Source organism: Bos indicus, chromosome 23 (genome assembly GCF_029378745.1).
Source record: "Bos indicus isolate NIAB-ARS_2022 breed Sahiwal x Tharparkar chromosome 23, NIAB-ARS_B.indTharparkar_mat_pri_1.0, whole genome shotgun sequence".
Classification (NCBI taxonomy): Eukaryota; Metazoa; Chordata; class Mammalia; order Artiodactyla; family Bovidae; genus Bos; species Bos indicus.
In genome coordinates, this window is record NC_091782.1 from 5,703,082 (window position 1) to 5,721,052 (window position 17,971).

At 38.0% G+C, this 17,971-nt stretch overlaps 1 protein-coding gene across 2 annotated transcripts in view; it reads left to right on the top strand.

Moving 5' to 3' along the window:
• COL21A1 (collagen type XXI alpha 1 chain) overlaps positions 1-17,971 on the top strand; it is a 233,201-nt gene that overhangs the window by 159,693 nt on the left and 55,537 nt on the right. For both annotated transcript variants that reach the window (XM_070777764.1, XM_070777763.1), the window contains one exon: positions 54-107. In XM_070777764.1, coding sequence (XP_070633865.1) covers positions 54-107 — 54 coding nt within the window. The remainder of the gene's footprint in view (positions 1-53; positions 108-17,971) is intronic.

The following is a 17,971-nucleotide window of genomic DNA, read 5'->3' on the forward strand; positions in this document are numbered from 1 at the left end:
AAAAAGAAACATTAGTGCAAAAATATATTAAAATACTTGTCCTTATTTTCCAGGGAGAACCTGGAAGACATGGAAAGGATGGATTAATGGGTAGCCCTGGTTTCAAGGTAAATACCACAGAAAAGATTTCTGTAACTAGTGAGTGAATATGAGAAAAATGTACAGATACTAGACTTTTGTTTACATGTGACATTGGTATAAAATGAATGAACTAAAAGTTGTAATTTAAAGATAATCAATCTATTTTGAATATATCATGAATTCTTATGTGTTGGAAATAAAATCCCAGGATATTAGAAGCTCCTTCAGTGAGCCATTCAGATAGGTTTGTTTAGTGGATCTGAGCCGCAGGTACTTAGCTGTGTCTTCCAAGGGATTTGACTTTGTTTTCAGAGAGTAGGGGAATGAATCCTCAACCCTAACAGTTTTTTTTTTTTTTTTTAATTTTATTTATTTTTAAACTTTACAATATTGTATTAGTTTTGCCAAATATCGAAATGAATCCACCACAGGTATACCCGCATTCCCCATCCTGAACCCTCCTCCCTCCTCCCTCCCCTCCCCTCCCTCTGGGTCGTCCCGGTGCACCAGCCCCAAGCATCCAGTACCGTGCATCGAACCTGACTGGCGACTCGTTTCATACATGATATTATACATGTTTCAATGCTATTCTCCCAAATCTCCCCACCCTCTCCCTCTCCCACAGAGTCCATAAGACTGATCTATACATCGGTGTCTCTTTTGCTGTCTCGTACACAGGGTTATTGTTACCATCTTTCTAAATTCCATATATATGCATTAGTATACTGTATTGGTGTTTTTCTTTCTGGCTTACTTTACTCTGTATAATAGGTTCCAGTTTCATCCATCTCATTAGAACTGATTCAAATGTATTCTTTTTAATGGCTGAGTAATACTCCATTGTGTATATGTACCACAGCTTTCTTATCCATTCATCTGCTGATGGGCATCTACCCTAACAGTTTTAACCTTAACCCTGGTAACTTGTGTGATATGAATATGGGAGAATTAGAGTAAGAAGAATGGGGAAATGCCAATCACTCATCAATCCTGAAAAAACTCAAAGGCGCATGCTCCTATGATGGTGGGTGAGCACCATCTTATTCTTACATAAAGACATTTTTCTGGGTCAGTTATCAAACAGAAACAGCCTTTCTATAGTGTGACCTATTAAATAGAAGGACATCAGGGACGTATATATATTCAAGTCAATATATCTGGAACAAGCCAACAGTCCACGTCATTATTGTGCTGTGTGTGTGTGTGTTTGTTTTGATACCTAGGAGAGAATTTGTGTAAATCCGTCAGCGAGCAAGACCACTGGGTCAAGTGTTGGATTAGAGATGTCATCATGTTTCCTAATGGTCACAACTTTGAAGGCCTCACTTGCTCAAAAATTCAGTTCAGATTTCCTTGATCTATAGGTGTTTCCTTTTCCTTTGGAAACATTGTCCGTTTTTTCACTTAAATTTATGGAAGTTCTCCAAATGTCAAGTGATTCCTTAAAGATTACAGATAGTGCTTCCTGGATGTACAGTATAGGGCCCTGTTTTCAAGAGTTCAATCATGTGTTATCAATTATATTTAACTAGTTTTGTGTTTTATTTCCTATTTGTTTATTGATTAAGCCAGTATCTATTTATACTTTGTAGGTACTAGACATACAGAAGAGAACAAAACTCTCATGGGTTTTATAATCTAGTCTTTTGATGTTTTTAGACAACACAGATTCTTCTATATATACAACTTGGAGAGTTTGCACATAAGTATGTACACTGTACCATCACCACAATTGACGGTATAAACATCTGTCACATCCAAAAATTTTCTTCCTTCCCCTTTATTATTATTTATTACTTTTTGAAATATGAGCACAATGTAAGACCTACCCTCATAGCAAATTTTAAAGTTTACAAAGCAGTATTGTTATCTGTAGGCTGTAAGCTGTATTGTACAGTAGATTTCTAGGACTTATTCATTTTGCATAATTGAATCTTTGTATTCTTTGACCAATACTTCCCTGTTTCCCTTTCCCCGGCCCCTGACAAAAACCAGTCTGTTCTCTGCTTCTATGAATTTGACCATTTTAGGTTCCTCATGAAAATGGGACGGTGTAATGGTTATCATTTTACATATGCTTATTTCACTAGCATATGTCCTCCAGGTTCATCCATGTTGTTGAAAATGGAAAGATTTATTTCTTTTTTGAGGTTGAAAAATGTGTGTGTGTGTGTGTGTGTGTTTATCTGTCTCACATTTTTAAAGTCATTCATCTGTTGATGGACATTAAGCTTCTTCCATGTCTTGGCTATTGTGAATAATGCTGCAATCAACCCAGTAGTTTGGATATCTCTTCAAGGTTTTCATTCTTTTTGTTATTTATGCAGTAGTGATATTGATGGATAATATACAGTTTTATTAATTTTTTGAGGAACCTCCACCTTGTTTTCTATAGTGCATGTAGAAAACATCCATTTACATCCCTATAATAGTGTACAAGGGTTCCAATTTTTCCAAATTCTTGCCAGCACTTTTGTGTGTGTGTATATAAATATACTTATAATAACACCAACCTGTAAGAGATGATATCTCATTGTAGTTTTGATTTGTATTTTCTTGATGATTAGTGATGCTGAGTACCTTTTCATTTACTTGTTGGCCATTTGTGTGTCTTCTTGGAGAAGTGATTACTCAGTTCCTTTGCCTATTTTTAAATGGGTTATGGGGGTTTTTTTCTATTGAGTTGTAGGAGTTCCTTATATATTTTTTGTATTAACTCTTTATCAGATATATGACTTGCAAATATTTTCTTCCATTCCATAGTATGCCTTTTCTTTTCATCTTGTTGACGATTTCCTTTGTTGTGCAGAAGCTTTTCAGTCTGATAAAACCCCAGTTCCCTACTTCTGCCATCTGTGCTTTTGGTTATATGAATACTAGGATTGTTTTTTGCTTTTACAGAAAAATGCCATTAGGGTTTTGGTAGGGATTGCATTGAATGTATAGATCATTTGGGGTTGAATAAACATTTTAACAATATAAAGTATTCCAGTCCATGAGCTAGGAATGCCTTTTCATTAATTAATTAATGTCTTTAATTTCTTTCATCAATATTTTATCATTTTCAACATTCAAGTCTGTCACCTCCTTGGCTTAGATTATTCCTAAGCATTTTATGATTTTTGATGCAATTTTAGGATTATTTTCTTAATTTCCTTTGTAGATGGTTCATTGTTATTGTATACCATGCACTGATTTCTATATGTTGGTTTTGTACTCTGCAACTTTACTGCACTTGTTAGTTTTAGCAATATTTTATATAGTCTTTAGTGTTTTCCTTATGCAAGATCATGTTGTCTACAAACAGAGAGTTTTATTTTTCCTTTCCAACTTAGATATTTTTATTTTTCTTGCATTACTGCTCTGACTAGTACTGTCAGTACTACGTTGAATAGAAGTGGTGGATTGGGCTTCCTTGCCTTGTTCTTGATCTTAGAGGAAAAATCTTCACCTCTTTACCATTGAATATGATATTAGCTGTGGGCTTTTCATGCATCTATGGTCTTTATTGTGTTGAGGTAAGTTTCTTGTAATTTGTTGAGAATTTTTGTCATGAAATGGTGTTGAACTTCATCAAATGCTTTTTCTGCATTTATTGAGATGATCGTGTGATTTTTATCTTCATTCTATCAATGTGGTATATCCATACTGAACCGTCTTTGCATTCCAGAGATAAATCCCACTTAATCATGATGTATGATCCTTCTGATGCACTGTTGAATTCAGTTTCCTAATATTTGTTGAGACTTTTTGTATGCATGATCATGAAGGATATTGGCCCGTAGTTTTCTTTTCTTGTAGTGTTTTCTTGGGCTTTATTTGATACTGGCCTATCAAAAGTTTGAAAGTGTTCTGTCTTCTTTTTCTTGGAAGGCTGTAAGGTGGATTGGTATTAATTCTTCTTTAAGTATTTTGAGAATTTACCTCGAAATACTGTGAAGTCATCTGTTCCTGGGACTTTCTTTATTGGAAGGCTTTTGATTGCTTATATAGTCTTCTTTATTTGTCATTGGTCTATTCAGGCTTTCTGTTTATTCAGTCTTGGTAGATTGTAGGAATTTATCTTTTTTTCTAGTTTGTCCAGTTCTAGTTTGTCCATATAAATTATTCATAAGAGTTTGACCCTTTAAAAAATTTCTTTTGAGTCAATTGTAACTTTGCCCTTTTTATTTCTGATTTTGAGTCTTGGCTATTATTATTTTTTTCTTAATTAGTCTCATAAGGGGTTATTCTTTTTTTCAAAAAATCCCAACTCTAGCTTTGTCTTTTTTTTATTACTATTGTTTTCCTATTCTCTTCTTCATTTATTTTTCTTCTAATTAATTATTTCCTTCCTTCTGCTAGGCTTCCCTGATAGCTCAGTTGGTAAAGAATCCACCTGCAGTGCAGGAGCTGCTGCTGCTGCTAAGTCACTTTAGTCATGTCCAACTCTGTGTGACCCCATAGACGGCAGCCACCAGGCTCCCCCATCCCTGGGATTCTCCAGGCCAGAACACTGGAGTGGATTGCAATGCAGGAGACCTTGGCTCAATTCCTGGGTTGGGAAGATCCCCTGGAGAAGGGAACAGATACCACTCCAGTGTTCTGGCCTGGAGAATTCCATGGATGGTATAGTCCATGGGGTCACAAAGAGTCAGACACAACTGAACAACTTTCACTTTCACTTTCCTTCTGCTAACTTGGGCCAAGTTTGTTCTTCTTTTTCTACTTCCTTGCCCTTTCTGATATTAATCTAGGTGATACATGCACATGTATATACCCACAATTGTAAACTTCAGTTTACTCTTTTTAACAGCATGTTGATAAATAAGTCACGTATCATACATTTACTCACTTGATGTATAAAATTCAATGGTTTCTAGTATATCTACGGAGAAGTCAATGGCACCCCACTCCAGTACTCTTGCCTGGAGAATCCCATGGACGAGGAGCCTGGTGGGCTGTAGTCCATGGGGTCACTAGGAGTCGGACACGACTGAGCGACTTCACTTTCACTTTTCACTTTCATGCATTGGAGAAGGAAATGGCAACCCACTCCAGTGTTCTTGCCTGGAGAATCCCAGGGATGGGGGAGCCTGGTGGGCTGCCATCTAAGGGGTCACACAGAGTCGGACACGACTGAAGTGACTTAGCAGCAGCAGCAGCAGCAGTATATCTACAAAGTTACTCAATCAACACTACAGTTTAATTTTAGAACATTTTCATCACCTCAGAGAGAAACCCACTGGCAATCACTTTGACTCTACACATGGATATCACCATCTGGTGGTGTACTGACATCACCATAGTCAGTACTGAAATCAGATTGATTATCTTCTTTGCAATTGAAGATGGAGAAGCTCTATATAGTCAGCAAAAATAAGACCTGGAGCTGACTGTGGCTCAGATCGTGAGCTCCCAGTTGCAAAATTCAGGCTCAAATTGAAAACCAATGGCTTAGGGAAAACCACTAAGCCACTCAGGTATGACCTAAATCAAATCCCTTATGATTATACAGTGGAGGTAACAAATAGATTCAAGGGACTAGATCTGTTAGACAGAGTGGCTGAAGATTTATGGACAGAGGTTCATAACATTGTACAGGAGGTGGTGACCAAAATCATCTCTAAGAAAAAGAAATGCAAGAAGGCAAAGTAGTTGTCTGAGAAGGCTTTACAAATAGCTGAGAAAAGAAGAGAAGTGAAAGGCAAAGGATAAAGGGAAAGATATACTTAACTGAATGCAGAGTTCCAGAAAATAGCAAGTTTTAGTAGAGGTAAGAAAGCCTTCTTAAGGGAACAATGAAATAAAAGAAGAAAAAAAAAAAAGAATGGGAAAGACTAGAGATCTTTTTAAGAAACTTGGAGATACCAAGGGAACATTTCATGCAAATATGGGATCAATAAGGGACAGAAATGGTAGGGACCTAATAGAAGAAGAAGATATTAAGAAGAGGTGGCAAGAATACATAGTAGAACTGTCCAAAAAAGCTCTTAGTGACTCAGTTAACTGTGATGATGTGGTCACTCACCTAGAGTCAGATATCCTGGACTGTGCAGGCAAGTCAGCCTTAGGAAGCATTACTACAAACAAAACTAATAGAGGTGATGGAATTCCAATTGAGCTATTTAAAATCCTATAAGTTGATACTGTTAATGTGCTGCACTCACTATGCCAGCAAATTTGGAAAACTCAGCAGTGGCCACCCTGCTCCAGTATTCTTGCCTGGGAAATCCCATGGACAGAGAAGCCTGGTGGGCTACAGGCCCTAGGGTCACAAAGAGTCAGACATGACTGAGCAACTAACACTTTCACAGCAGTGGCTGCAGGACTGGAAAAGGTCAGTTTTCATTCCAATCCCAAATAAAGGCAATGCCAAACAATGTTCAAATTACTGTATAGTTGCACTCATCTCACATGCCAGCAAGATTATGCTCAAAATCAAGCATAGGCTTTAACAGTACATGAATGGAGAACTTACAGACGTATAAACTGATGTAGAAAAGGCAGAGGAACCAGAGATCAAATTGCCAACATATACTGGATCATAGAAAAAGCAAGGGAATTCCAGAAAAACATCTACTTTTGCTTCATTGACTACACTAAAGACTTTGACTGTGTGGATCACAACAAACTGTGGAATATTCTTAATGAACTGGGAATACCAGATCACATTACCTGACTCCTGAGAAATCTGAATGCAGGACAAGGAGCAACAGTTAGAACCTGACATGGAGCAATGGTTCAAAATTAGGAAAGGAGTACGTCAAGGCTGTATATTGTCACCCTGGTTAATTAACTTATATGCAAAGTACATCATATGAAATGCAGAAGTGGATGAATCACAAGCTGGAATCAAGATTTCCAGTAGAAATATCAATAACCTCAGATAAGCAGATGATACCACTTTAATGGCAGAAAGTGAAGAAGAACTAAAGAGCCTCTTGATGAAGGTGGAAGAGGAGAGTGAGAAAGTTGGCTTAAAACTCAACATTCAGAAAACTGAGATCATGGCCTTCAGTCCTATCCCTTCATGGCAAGTACATGGGGAAAATGTGGAAACAGTGTCAGATTTCATTTTTGGGGGCTCCAAAATCAACGTGGATGCTGATTGCAGCCATGAAATTAAAAGATGCTTGTTCCTTGGAAGAAAAGCTTTGACAGACCTAGACAGTGTATTAAAAAGCAGAGACATTACTTTACCAACTAAGTTCCTATAGTCAAAGCTATGGTTTTTCCAGTAGTCATGTAAGGATGTGAGAGTTGGACCATAAAGAATGCTGGGCATGGACGAATTGATGCTTTTGAACTGTGATGCTGAAGAAGACTCCTGAGAGTCCCTTAGACACAAGAAGAACAAAGCAGTCAGTCCTAAAGGAAATCAACCCTGAATATTCATTGGAACGACTGGTGCTGAAGCTGAAGCTCCAATACTTTGGCCACCTGATGTGAAGAGCCAGTTCATTGGAAAAGACCCTGATGCTGGGAATGATTGAAGGCAAGAGGAGAAGAGGGTGACAGAGGATGAGATGGTTGGATGGCATCACTGACTCAATGGGCATGAGTTTGAGCAAGCTCCGGGAGATGGTGAAGGACAGAGAAGCCTGTCGTGCTGCAGTCCATGGGGTCGCAAAGAGTCGGACATGAGTTAGTGACTGAAAACAACAACAACATACTCAACCCCTCACCTACTTCCTTTCCACATGAATTTGCCCATATGGACATTTCATATATATTGACTCATATGAATCACGTGGTCTTTTGTGGTTCATCCCTTGGCCTATCCTAACATTTGTGAGGTTCTTTGATGTTTTGCCCTATATTAATACTTTATTCCTTTTCATTGCTGATAATATTTCATTGTTTGAATATATGGATATTATTCATTTATCAGTCCATAGACATTTGAGTTGTTTGTAATTTGGGGCTCTTATAAATAGTGCTTTATGAACATTTGTGTACAAGTTTTTGCATGGACATGTGTTTCCATTTCCCTATATTTCGGATAGTGAACTATCTGGAGAATATAATTATGTTTAACATTTTTAAGTTAGTTCACTCTTGATATTTACTTTCTTGCTAGGTCCATGCTACCCTTAATGTTTAACTTTGGTTATGTCCTGAATTTTCTAATTAGTGTGGATCTTCTAATATGGTTAGGTTAATTTCTTCTTGTCTGTTTGAAATTTTTTACTGGAGTCATTCACAATTTTTTAAAAGTCTATTTAATTAAAAAGATAGACTTTATTTCTTAGAGAAGTTTTAGGCTCACAGCAAAACTGATCAGAAAGTACTAAATGTTTCCATATACCTCCTGCCCCCTCCTCCTAGATTTCCCCAGAATTGACTTCTCATACAAGAGTGGTGCATTTTTTTTTTAACAATTGAGGAATTACATTTACATATCCTATCACTCAAAGTCCATAGTTTACATTGGTGTTCATGCTTGATATTGTACATTCTGTGGGTGTGGTCAAATGTATAATCACGTATCCACCACTACAGTCTCAAACAGAATAACTTCACTGCCTTAAAAATTCTCTGTTCTCTACTTATTCATCTTCCTCTTCCCCTAGCCTCTGACAACCACTAATCTTTTTACTGTCCCCAAAGATTTTCCTTTCCAGAATGTCATAGAGTTGGAATTATATTGTGTGTAGTCTTCTCAGATGGGCTTCTTTTACTTAGTAATATGTGTTTAAGACTCCTTCGTGTCTTTTCGTGACTTGATAGTTCATTTGTTTTTAGTGCTTAATAATATTCTTTTGTCTGAATAGTCTGCAGTTTATGTTTACTTTTTGGATGTTTCAATAATGAATCATACCTAATTTTTTCTGACCTTATTAAAATCTGTTTTCTTCCTCCCACCCAGCTTTTTGTTTTGGAATTTTTCAGTCATACAGAAAATTGAACCACATAAATATATGAGTATCTATTTCTAAATTTTGTTGTTGTTGTTGAGCCACTGGAAAATAAATTAGACTCCGTGCATTTCTCTCCTAAACACTTCAGCTTATATCTCCTAAGTGAAAGTTGCTCAGTTGTGTCCGACTCTTTGTGACGCCATAGATTGTATAGCCTGCCAGGCTTCTCTGTCCATGGAATTCTCCAGGCTAGACTACTGGACTGGGTAACCATTCCCTTCTTCAGGGGATCTTCCCAACCCAGAGACTGAACCCAGGTCTCCCACATTGCGGGCAGATTTTTTACCATCTGAAACACCAGGGAAGCCTGTATATCCTAAGAATATTTTAATTCCATCATGATGTTCAAGAGATTTAATGTCAATACAATACTATTTTCTAATATTCAAATTTTTCTAATTGTTTAAAAACAGTGTCCTAAATAGCTATTTTTACACTTGATACAATCAGTATCTGTGCATTGCATTTGGTTGTGTATTGGTCAGGGTTGCTCTAAAGAAACAATATCAATAGGATGTATGTATGTGTGTTTATATTGTTTATATGTGTCAATATATAAATGTATATTTGTATATCAAAATACATATTTATGTTTTCATGTATGTGTGTATATATTTTATATAGAGAGGGATAAAGAGGTGTTGGTGAGGGAAAGGGTGAGGGAGAGGGAGGGATGGAGACTGATTAATTGATTCATCCATTCATTCAAAGGAATTGTCACATGTATTCATGTGGACTATGCTTTCTGTTACTATAGTTTTGCTTCTTACAATGTCAAGTACATATAATCATGTAGTATTTAAGGCTTCCCAGGTGGTGCAGTGATAAAGAATGTGCCTGCCAATGCAGGAGACTCAGGAGACGGGAGTTCAATCCCTGGGTCAGGAAGATCCCTGGAGGAGGAAACGGCAACCCACTCCAGTATTTCTTGCCTGGAAAAATCCCATGGACAGAGGAGCCTGGTGGGCTGCAGTCCATGGGGTCTCAAACAATTGAATCTGACTGAACGACGGAACACATGCACACACACCATATTTAGTGGCATGGATCTATGACAGTTGGTTTCTTCATTTATCAGCTGATGAACATTTGAATTGTTTCCTATATTTGGCATTTATGAATAATGTTGATATGAATATGCTTATACACATCTAGATTGGACATGGTTTCATTTCTCTTGGGTTGATACCTACTAGAATTGCTTCATTGTATGGTGAATGTATGTTTAACTTCCTAAGAATATCCAAAACTATTTTCCAAAGTGATTGTATTATTCTCTATTACCATCAGCAATTCAAGAGAATTCTACTTTTACCACATCCTGCCAACACTTAGTATTTGGTATTTTAGCTCTTTTATTTGGTACATAATAGTATCTCATATGGTTTTAGTTTGCATTTTTCTGATGACTGACAAGGTTGGCATCTTTTTATGGGCTTCTTGGCCATTTGTATATCTTCTTTTGTGAAGTGTCTATTCAAAACATTTGGCAATTAAAAAAAAAAACTTTAGGTTGTTTTCTTGTTAATGAGTTGCAAGAATTCGTTGTACAATAGGTCTTTTATCAGACATGTTTTTGGGAATATTATCTCCTGACCCTCAGATTGCCTTTCATTTTCTTAATGGTGTTATTCAATGGGAAGAAGTTTTTAATCAGGATGAAGTCTAGCTTCTTAGAATTTCTTTTTGCTTATGTCTTTGTATTGTATTTAAGAATCTTTACCTAACTTAAGGTCAGAAATTTTCTCTTTTCTTCTAAAACAAAATATTTTCAAATGTCTTAAATGCGTATATAAAATATCATAGTTTCTAAGATTGTACCACCATAGCTTACAAATGGTGTGATCACTCACCTAGAGCCAGACATCCTGGAATGCAGTCAAATGGGCCATAGGAAGCATCACTATGAACAAAGCTAGTGGAGGTGATGGAATTCCAGTTGAGCTATTTCAAATCCTAAAAGATGATGCTGTGAAAGTGCTACACTCAATATGCCAGCAAATTTGGAAAACCCAGCAGTGGCCATGGGAAGGGAAAAGGTCAGTTTTCATTCCAATCCCAAAGAAAGGCAATGCCAAAGAATGTTCAAATTATCGCACCATTGTACTCATCTCACATGCTAGCAAAATAATGCTCAAAATTCTCCAAGCCAGGCTTCAACAGCACAAGAACCGTGAACTTCCAGATGTTCAAGCTAGATTTAGAAAAGGCAGAGACCAGAGATCAAGTTGCCAACATCCACTGGATCATTGAAAAAGCAAGAGAGTTCCAGAGAAACATCTACTTCTGCTTTATTGACTATGCCAAAGACTTTGACTGTGTAGAACACAACAAACTGTAGAAAATTTTTAAAGAGATGGGAATACCAGACCACCTGACCTGCCTCCTGAGAAACCTGTATGCAGATCAAGAAGCAACAGTTAGAACTGAACATGGAACAACAACTGGTTCCAAATTGGGAAAGGAGTCTGTCAAGGCTGTATATTGTCACCCTGCTTATTACATGCAGAGTACATCATGCAAAATGCCAGGCTGGATGAAGCACAAGCTGGAATCAAGATTGCCGGGAGAAATATCAATAACCTCAGATATCAGATGACATTACCTTATGGAAGAAAGTGAAGAAGAACTAAAGAGCTTCTTGATGAAAGTGAAAGAGGAGAGTGAAAAAGTTGGCTTAAAATTCAACATTCAGAAAACTAAGATCATGGCATCCGGTCCCATTGCTTCCTGGCAAATAGATGGAGAAACAATGGAAATAGTGAGAGACTTTATTTTCTAGGGCTCCATAAGCACTGCAGATGGTGACTGTAGCCACGAAATTAAAAGACACTTGCTCCTTGGAAGAAAAGCTATGACCAACCTAGACAGCATATTAAAAAAGCAGAGACATTACTTTACCAACAAAGGTCTGTCTAGTCAAGGCTATGGTTTTTCCAGTAGTCATGTATGGATGTGAGAGTTGGACTCTAAAGAAAGCTGAGCACTGAAGAATTGATGCTTTTGAACTGTGGTGTTGGAGAAGACTCTTGAGAGTCCCTTGGACTACAAGGAGATCCAACCAGTCAATCCTAAAGGAAATCAGTCCTGAATATTCATTAGGAGGATTGATGCTGAAGCTGAAACTCCAATACTTTGGCCACCTGATGCAAAGAACTGACTCACTGGAAAAGACCCTGATGCTGGGAAAGTTGGAGGTGGGAGGAGAAGGGGACAACAGAGAATGAGATGGTTGGATGGCATTGCTGACTCAATGGACATGAGTTTGAGTAAGCTCTGGGAGTTGGTGATAGACAGGGAAGCCTGGCATCCTGCAGTCCATGGGGGCTCAAAGAGTTGGAGACGACTGAGCTACTGAACTGAACTGAGTTTACAAATTTAGTTCTATGATCCATTTTGATTATTTTAATTCCTGTGTGATATAAAAGTTAAAGTTCTTTTCTTCCGTTTTCTCCCTGGAGACCCGGTCATAAAAAACCATTTATTGCAAGGTTTTCATTTCCCATAGAATTACATGAGCATTTTTGCTAAGTATCAATTGATACTTAGCACAAAAACACATACAATATATGTGTTAACTGATTTTTGAACTCTTGATTCTGTTTTACTCATCTATGTGTGTGCTAAGTCACTTCAGTGGTGTCTGATTCTTTGTGACCCCATGGACTGTATCCCGCCAGGCTCTTCTGTCCATGGGGATTCTCCAGGCAAGAATACTGGAGTGGGTTGCCATGCCCTCCTCCAGGGGATCTTCCAAACCCAGAAATCAAACCCATGTCTCCTGTATTGCAGGTGAATTCTTTATGGTCTGAGCCACCAGGGAGCCCAGAATAAGTCTTGAAATTAGATAGTTTAAGTCTCTAAATTTGTTTTTCTTTTTAAAATTGTAATAAATTATTGAGGTTCATGTAAACTTCACATAAGTTTTAGTATAAGCACGAAATTTTCTAACAACAACAACAGAAACTTCTGGGGCTTGTTAAAGAAATTTTTTAGTTTGAAGTACTTTTGTATTTACAGAGAAGTTATAGATAAATAGTACAGTGAGGTTTCCTTATATACCTTACCAAGTTTCTCATGATGTTATTATGATGCATTGTCAAAACTAAGAAATCAGTATTGTCAAATTCCTGTAAATTAATCTGAACTCCATACTTTATTTGGATTTCATTAGTTTTCCATGAAGGTCCTTTTTCTGTTCCAGGATCCAATCCAGAACACACCACATTCCTTTTTTTTTTTCTTATCATGTCTCCTTAGTCTCTTCTTATCTGTGATGATTTATTAGTCTTTTCTTACTTTTTATAACAGTTTTGCAGAGCATTGGTTAGGGTTTCTGTTAGAATCTCAGTCAGTTCACATTTGTCTGATTAGATGGGAATTATTTCAGGGGTGGTGGAGAAGGATAACACAGAGGTGAGTGTCCTTCTAGCAAGGAGAGCTAAGAAAGCCTTCCTCAGTGATCAATGCAAAGAAATAGAGGAAAACAACAGAATGGGAAAGACTAGAGATTTCTTTAAGAAAATTAGAGATACCAAGGGAACATTTCATGCAAAGATGGGCTTGATAAAGGACAGAAATGGTATGGACCTAACAGAAGCAGAAGATATTAAGAAGAGGTGGCAAGAATATACAGAAGAACTGTACAAAAAAGAGCTTCATGACCAAGATAATCACAATGGTGTGATCACTGACCTAGAACCAGACATCCTGGAGTGTGAAGTCAAGTGGGCCTTAGAAAGCATCACTACGAACAAAGCTAGTGGAGGTGATGAAATTCCAGTTGAGCTATTTCAAATCCTGAAAGATGATGCTGTGAAAGTGCTACACTCAATATGCCAGCAAATTTGGAAAACTCAGCAGTGGCCACAGGACTGGAAAAGGTCAGTTTTTATTCCAATCCCAAAGAAAGGCAATGCCAAAGAATGCTCAAACTACCAAACAATTGCAGTCATCTCTCATGCTAGTAAAGTAATGCTCAAAATTCTCCAAGCCAGGCTTCAGCAATGTATGAACCATGAACTTCCAGATGTTCAAGCTGGATTTAGAAAACGCAGAGGAACCAGAGATCCAATTGCCAACATCCACTGGATCATAGAAAAAGCAAGAGAGTTCCAGAAAAACATCTATTTCTGCTTTATTGACTATGCCAAAGCCTTTGACTGTGTGGATCACAATAAACTGTGGAAAATTCTGAAAGAGATAGGAATACCAGACCAGCTGACCTGCCTCTTGAGAAACCTATATGCAGGTCAGGAAGCAACAGTTAGAACTGGACATGGAACAACAGACTGGTTCCAAATAGTAAAAGGAGTACGTCAAGACTGTGTATTGTCACCCTGCTTATTTAACTTATACGCAGAATACATCATGAGAAACGCTGGGCTGGAAGAAGCACAAGCTGGAGTCAAGATTGCCGGGAGAAATATCAGTAACCTCAGATATGCAGAAGACACCACCCTTATGGCAGAAAGTGAAGAGGAACTAAAGGGCCTCTTGATGAAAGTGAAAGAGGAGAGTGAAAAAGTTGGCTTAAAGCTCAACATTCAGAAAACGAAGATCATGGCATCTGGTCCCATCACTTCATGAGAAATAGATGGGGAAACAGTGGAAACAGTGTCAGACTTTGTTTTTGGGGGCTGCAAAATCTGCAGATGGTGACTGCAGCCATGAAATTAAAAGACGCTTACTCCTTGGAAGAAAAGTTATGACTAACCTAAATAGTATATTGAAAAGCAGAGATATTACTTTGCCAACAAAGGTCTGTCTAGTCAAGGCTATGGTTTTTCCTGTGGTCATGTATGGATGTGAGAGTTGGACTGTGAAAAAGGCTGAGCGCCAAAGAATTGATGATTTTGAACTGAGGTGTTGGAGAAGACTCTTGAGAGTCCCTTGGACTGGAAGGAGATCCAACCAGTCCATCCTAAAGGAGATTAGTCCTGGGTGTTCATTGGAAGGACTGATACTGAAGCTGAAACTCCAGTACTTTGGCCACCTCATGCGAAGAGTTGACTCATTGGAAAAGACTCTGATGCTAGGAGGGATTGGAGGCAGGAGGAGAAGGGGACGACAGAGGATGAGATGGCTGGATGGCATCACTGACTCGATGGACATGAGTTTGAGTGAACTCTGGGAGTTGGTGATGGACAGGGAGGTCTGGCGTGCTGTGATTTATGGGATTGCAGAGTCAGACACGACTGAATGACTGAACTGAACTGAGTGTCCTTCTCATTATATCAGAGTAAATACCATCCACATGTCTGATCATTGGTATGTTAACCTTGGTCCCTTGATTATGGTGTTACAGTTTACCCTTGTACAACACTGGGGTTATGGGTATAACCTTCCTCACAGTTGAAAATCCAAGTATAATTTATAGTCTGCCCTTTGTGTTTATGGTTTCTCTGTATCCATGAATGTGAATCCATGGATGATTCAACCAACCAGGAATCACGTGGTGCTATATGTATATAAATCACGTGGTGCTAGTGTGTGAGATGTATGCTAGTCAGTACATTCTTTGGCATCACCCTTCTTTGTGATTGGAATGAAAACTGACTTTTCTCAGTCCTATGGCCACTGCTGAGTTTTCCAAATTTGCTAGCATATTCAGTGCAGCACTTCAACAGTATCATCTTTTGGCATTTGAAGTAGCTTATTTGGAATTCTTTCACCTCCTCTAGCTTTGTTTGTAGCGATGCTTCCTAAGGCCCACTTGACTTTGCATTCCAGAATGTCTGGTTCTAGGTGAGTGATCATACCATCATGGTTATCTGGGTCATTAAGATATTCTTTGTACAAGTCTTCTGTGTATTCTTGCCACCTCTTCTTAATATCTTCTTCTTCTGTTAGATCCATACAGTTTCTGTCCTTTATTGAGCCCATCTTTGCATGAAATGTTTCCTCGGTATCTCTAATTTTCTTGAAGAGATCTCTAGTCTTTCCCATCCTATTGTTTTCCTCTATTTCCTTGGATTTTTCACTTAAGAAGGACTTCTTATCTCTCCTTGCCCTTCTCTGAAACTCTGAATTCAGTTGGGCATCTTTCCCTTTCTCCCTTGCCTTTAATTTCCCTTCTTTCTTCAGCTATTTGTGAAGCCTCCTCAGACAATCACTTTGCCTTCTTGCATTTAATTTTCTTGGGATGATTTTAGTCACTGCCTGCTGTCCAATGTTACAAACCTCCATCCATGGTTCCCTGGGCTTCTGTCTACCAGATCTAATCCCTTGAATCTATTCATCACTTCCACTGTCTAATCACAAGTTATTTGACTTATAATATTGTAAATCAATTATATTTCAATAAATATATAGATGAGGGGAAAAGACATGAATATATAATTCTCAAAGCCAAAAAAAGGTGTAAAGTGGCCCTTAAATGTACAGAGATGTTCAACTTCACTCATAATAAGAGAAATACAAATTGAAGCTATACCAAGGTACAATTACCCACCCATTAGGTTGACAAAAGTTCAAAAGCTTGAGTTGAAAATCCAATCTTCTTGTCCAGACTGTGAGTAAACAGACAGTTTCATATATTGTTAGTGTCCAGGCAAACAGTACAACCCTTACAGGGATGTGTGACAATAATTGGGGCAGGAAGACTGGAAAGTGACCCCCACCTGCTGGTGCTCATGTCTTTTTTAATTCCCTACTTTTGAGTGTTCCTGGGACCTATGACTTGCTTCTAACCAACAGGTATCACTCCAGTAATGATGGTACATTATGAGGGGCTCCATTTAGAGCCTACTTGCTCAATTCTGCCAACGAAGTGAGTTAATGTGGATGTAGATACTTGTGCAGTGAGGCCTCCAGATGAGAACACAACCCAGCACACCTCCTGGTTACCGCTTTGTAAGACTCTACTCAGACACCTGGGCTTCCCAGGTGGCATTAGTGGCAAAGAACCCACCTGTCAATGCAGGAGACATAAAAGATGTGGGTTCAATCCCTGGGTTGGGAAGATCCTCTGAGGAGGGCATGGCAACCCACTCCAGTGTTCTTGCCTGGAGACTCCCATGGACAGAGGAGCCTGATGGGCTACAGTCCACAGTGTTGCACAGAGTTGAACACGACTGCAGGGACTTAGCATCTGTGCATGCACACAGATAACTCAGTAGAGCCATGCCCAGACTTCTGGCCCCTAGAAACAATGAAATAATCAATGTGGGTTTTTTTTTTCAAGCACTTAAAAAGTAATTCATTTTTCCTAAATTATAATGCCAAACCATAGCAGTCAAATAGAAAAATAAGAGTATTTGAAAATAGTGTAGCCTGAAACAAATCATAATAGTTAAAGAACTGTTAAAATTCCAAACCCTTTGATGGCAGTAGAGTAGCTAACTTTCTTGGATCTTCCCTTCTGTTTCTAGAGATGTTCAAGGCACTTTCACAAAGACTCTTATTTAATTTTCCTAAAAAGAAAAATCTATGAAGTTGAGAATAGCAATGTCATTTTGAAATTAAAATCAAATTAAGAGCAATTAAAGAATTTACCCCAAAGTGCACTGTCCTTTACATGGCATAGCCTGATTTTCAGGCCTAGTTTGTGTGATCCCTTTATGCATGATGTCTTCCAAATTTCTTGTCTGTTTATTTGGTTAGCCAGGAGGAGCTTACCCAGTCTTACATCTTTAATATATTCTCTGGCATACTAGAGTTTTGTTTACATACTAAGAATAAACCATGGAAAAAGATCAAAGGTAAATTATAGTGTTTAATAACAAAGTAAGGATCTTCTTCAAAATTAAATTATATTTTTATGGTCACACACCTTCCACCAGATTTTGAGGGTTGCAATGGTCACATACTAAATTACACCTCATGCTTTCATTTTTGTGGGTAAGTACTAAAGACCACCACATGAAAGGAAATACACATGCGATGCAAGTTTCACATCTCTGTTTTTGGTTAAATTTGCTTTTTAAAAATAACTGGTTTGCTGTAGAATAAATCATCTTTGACATTAGCTGCAGAGACTGGATTGA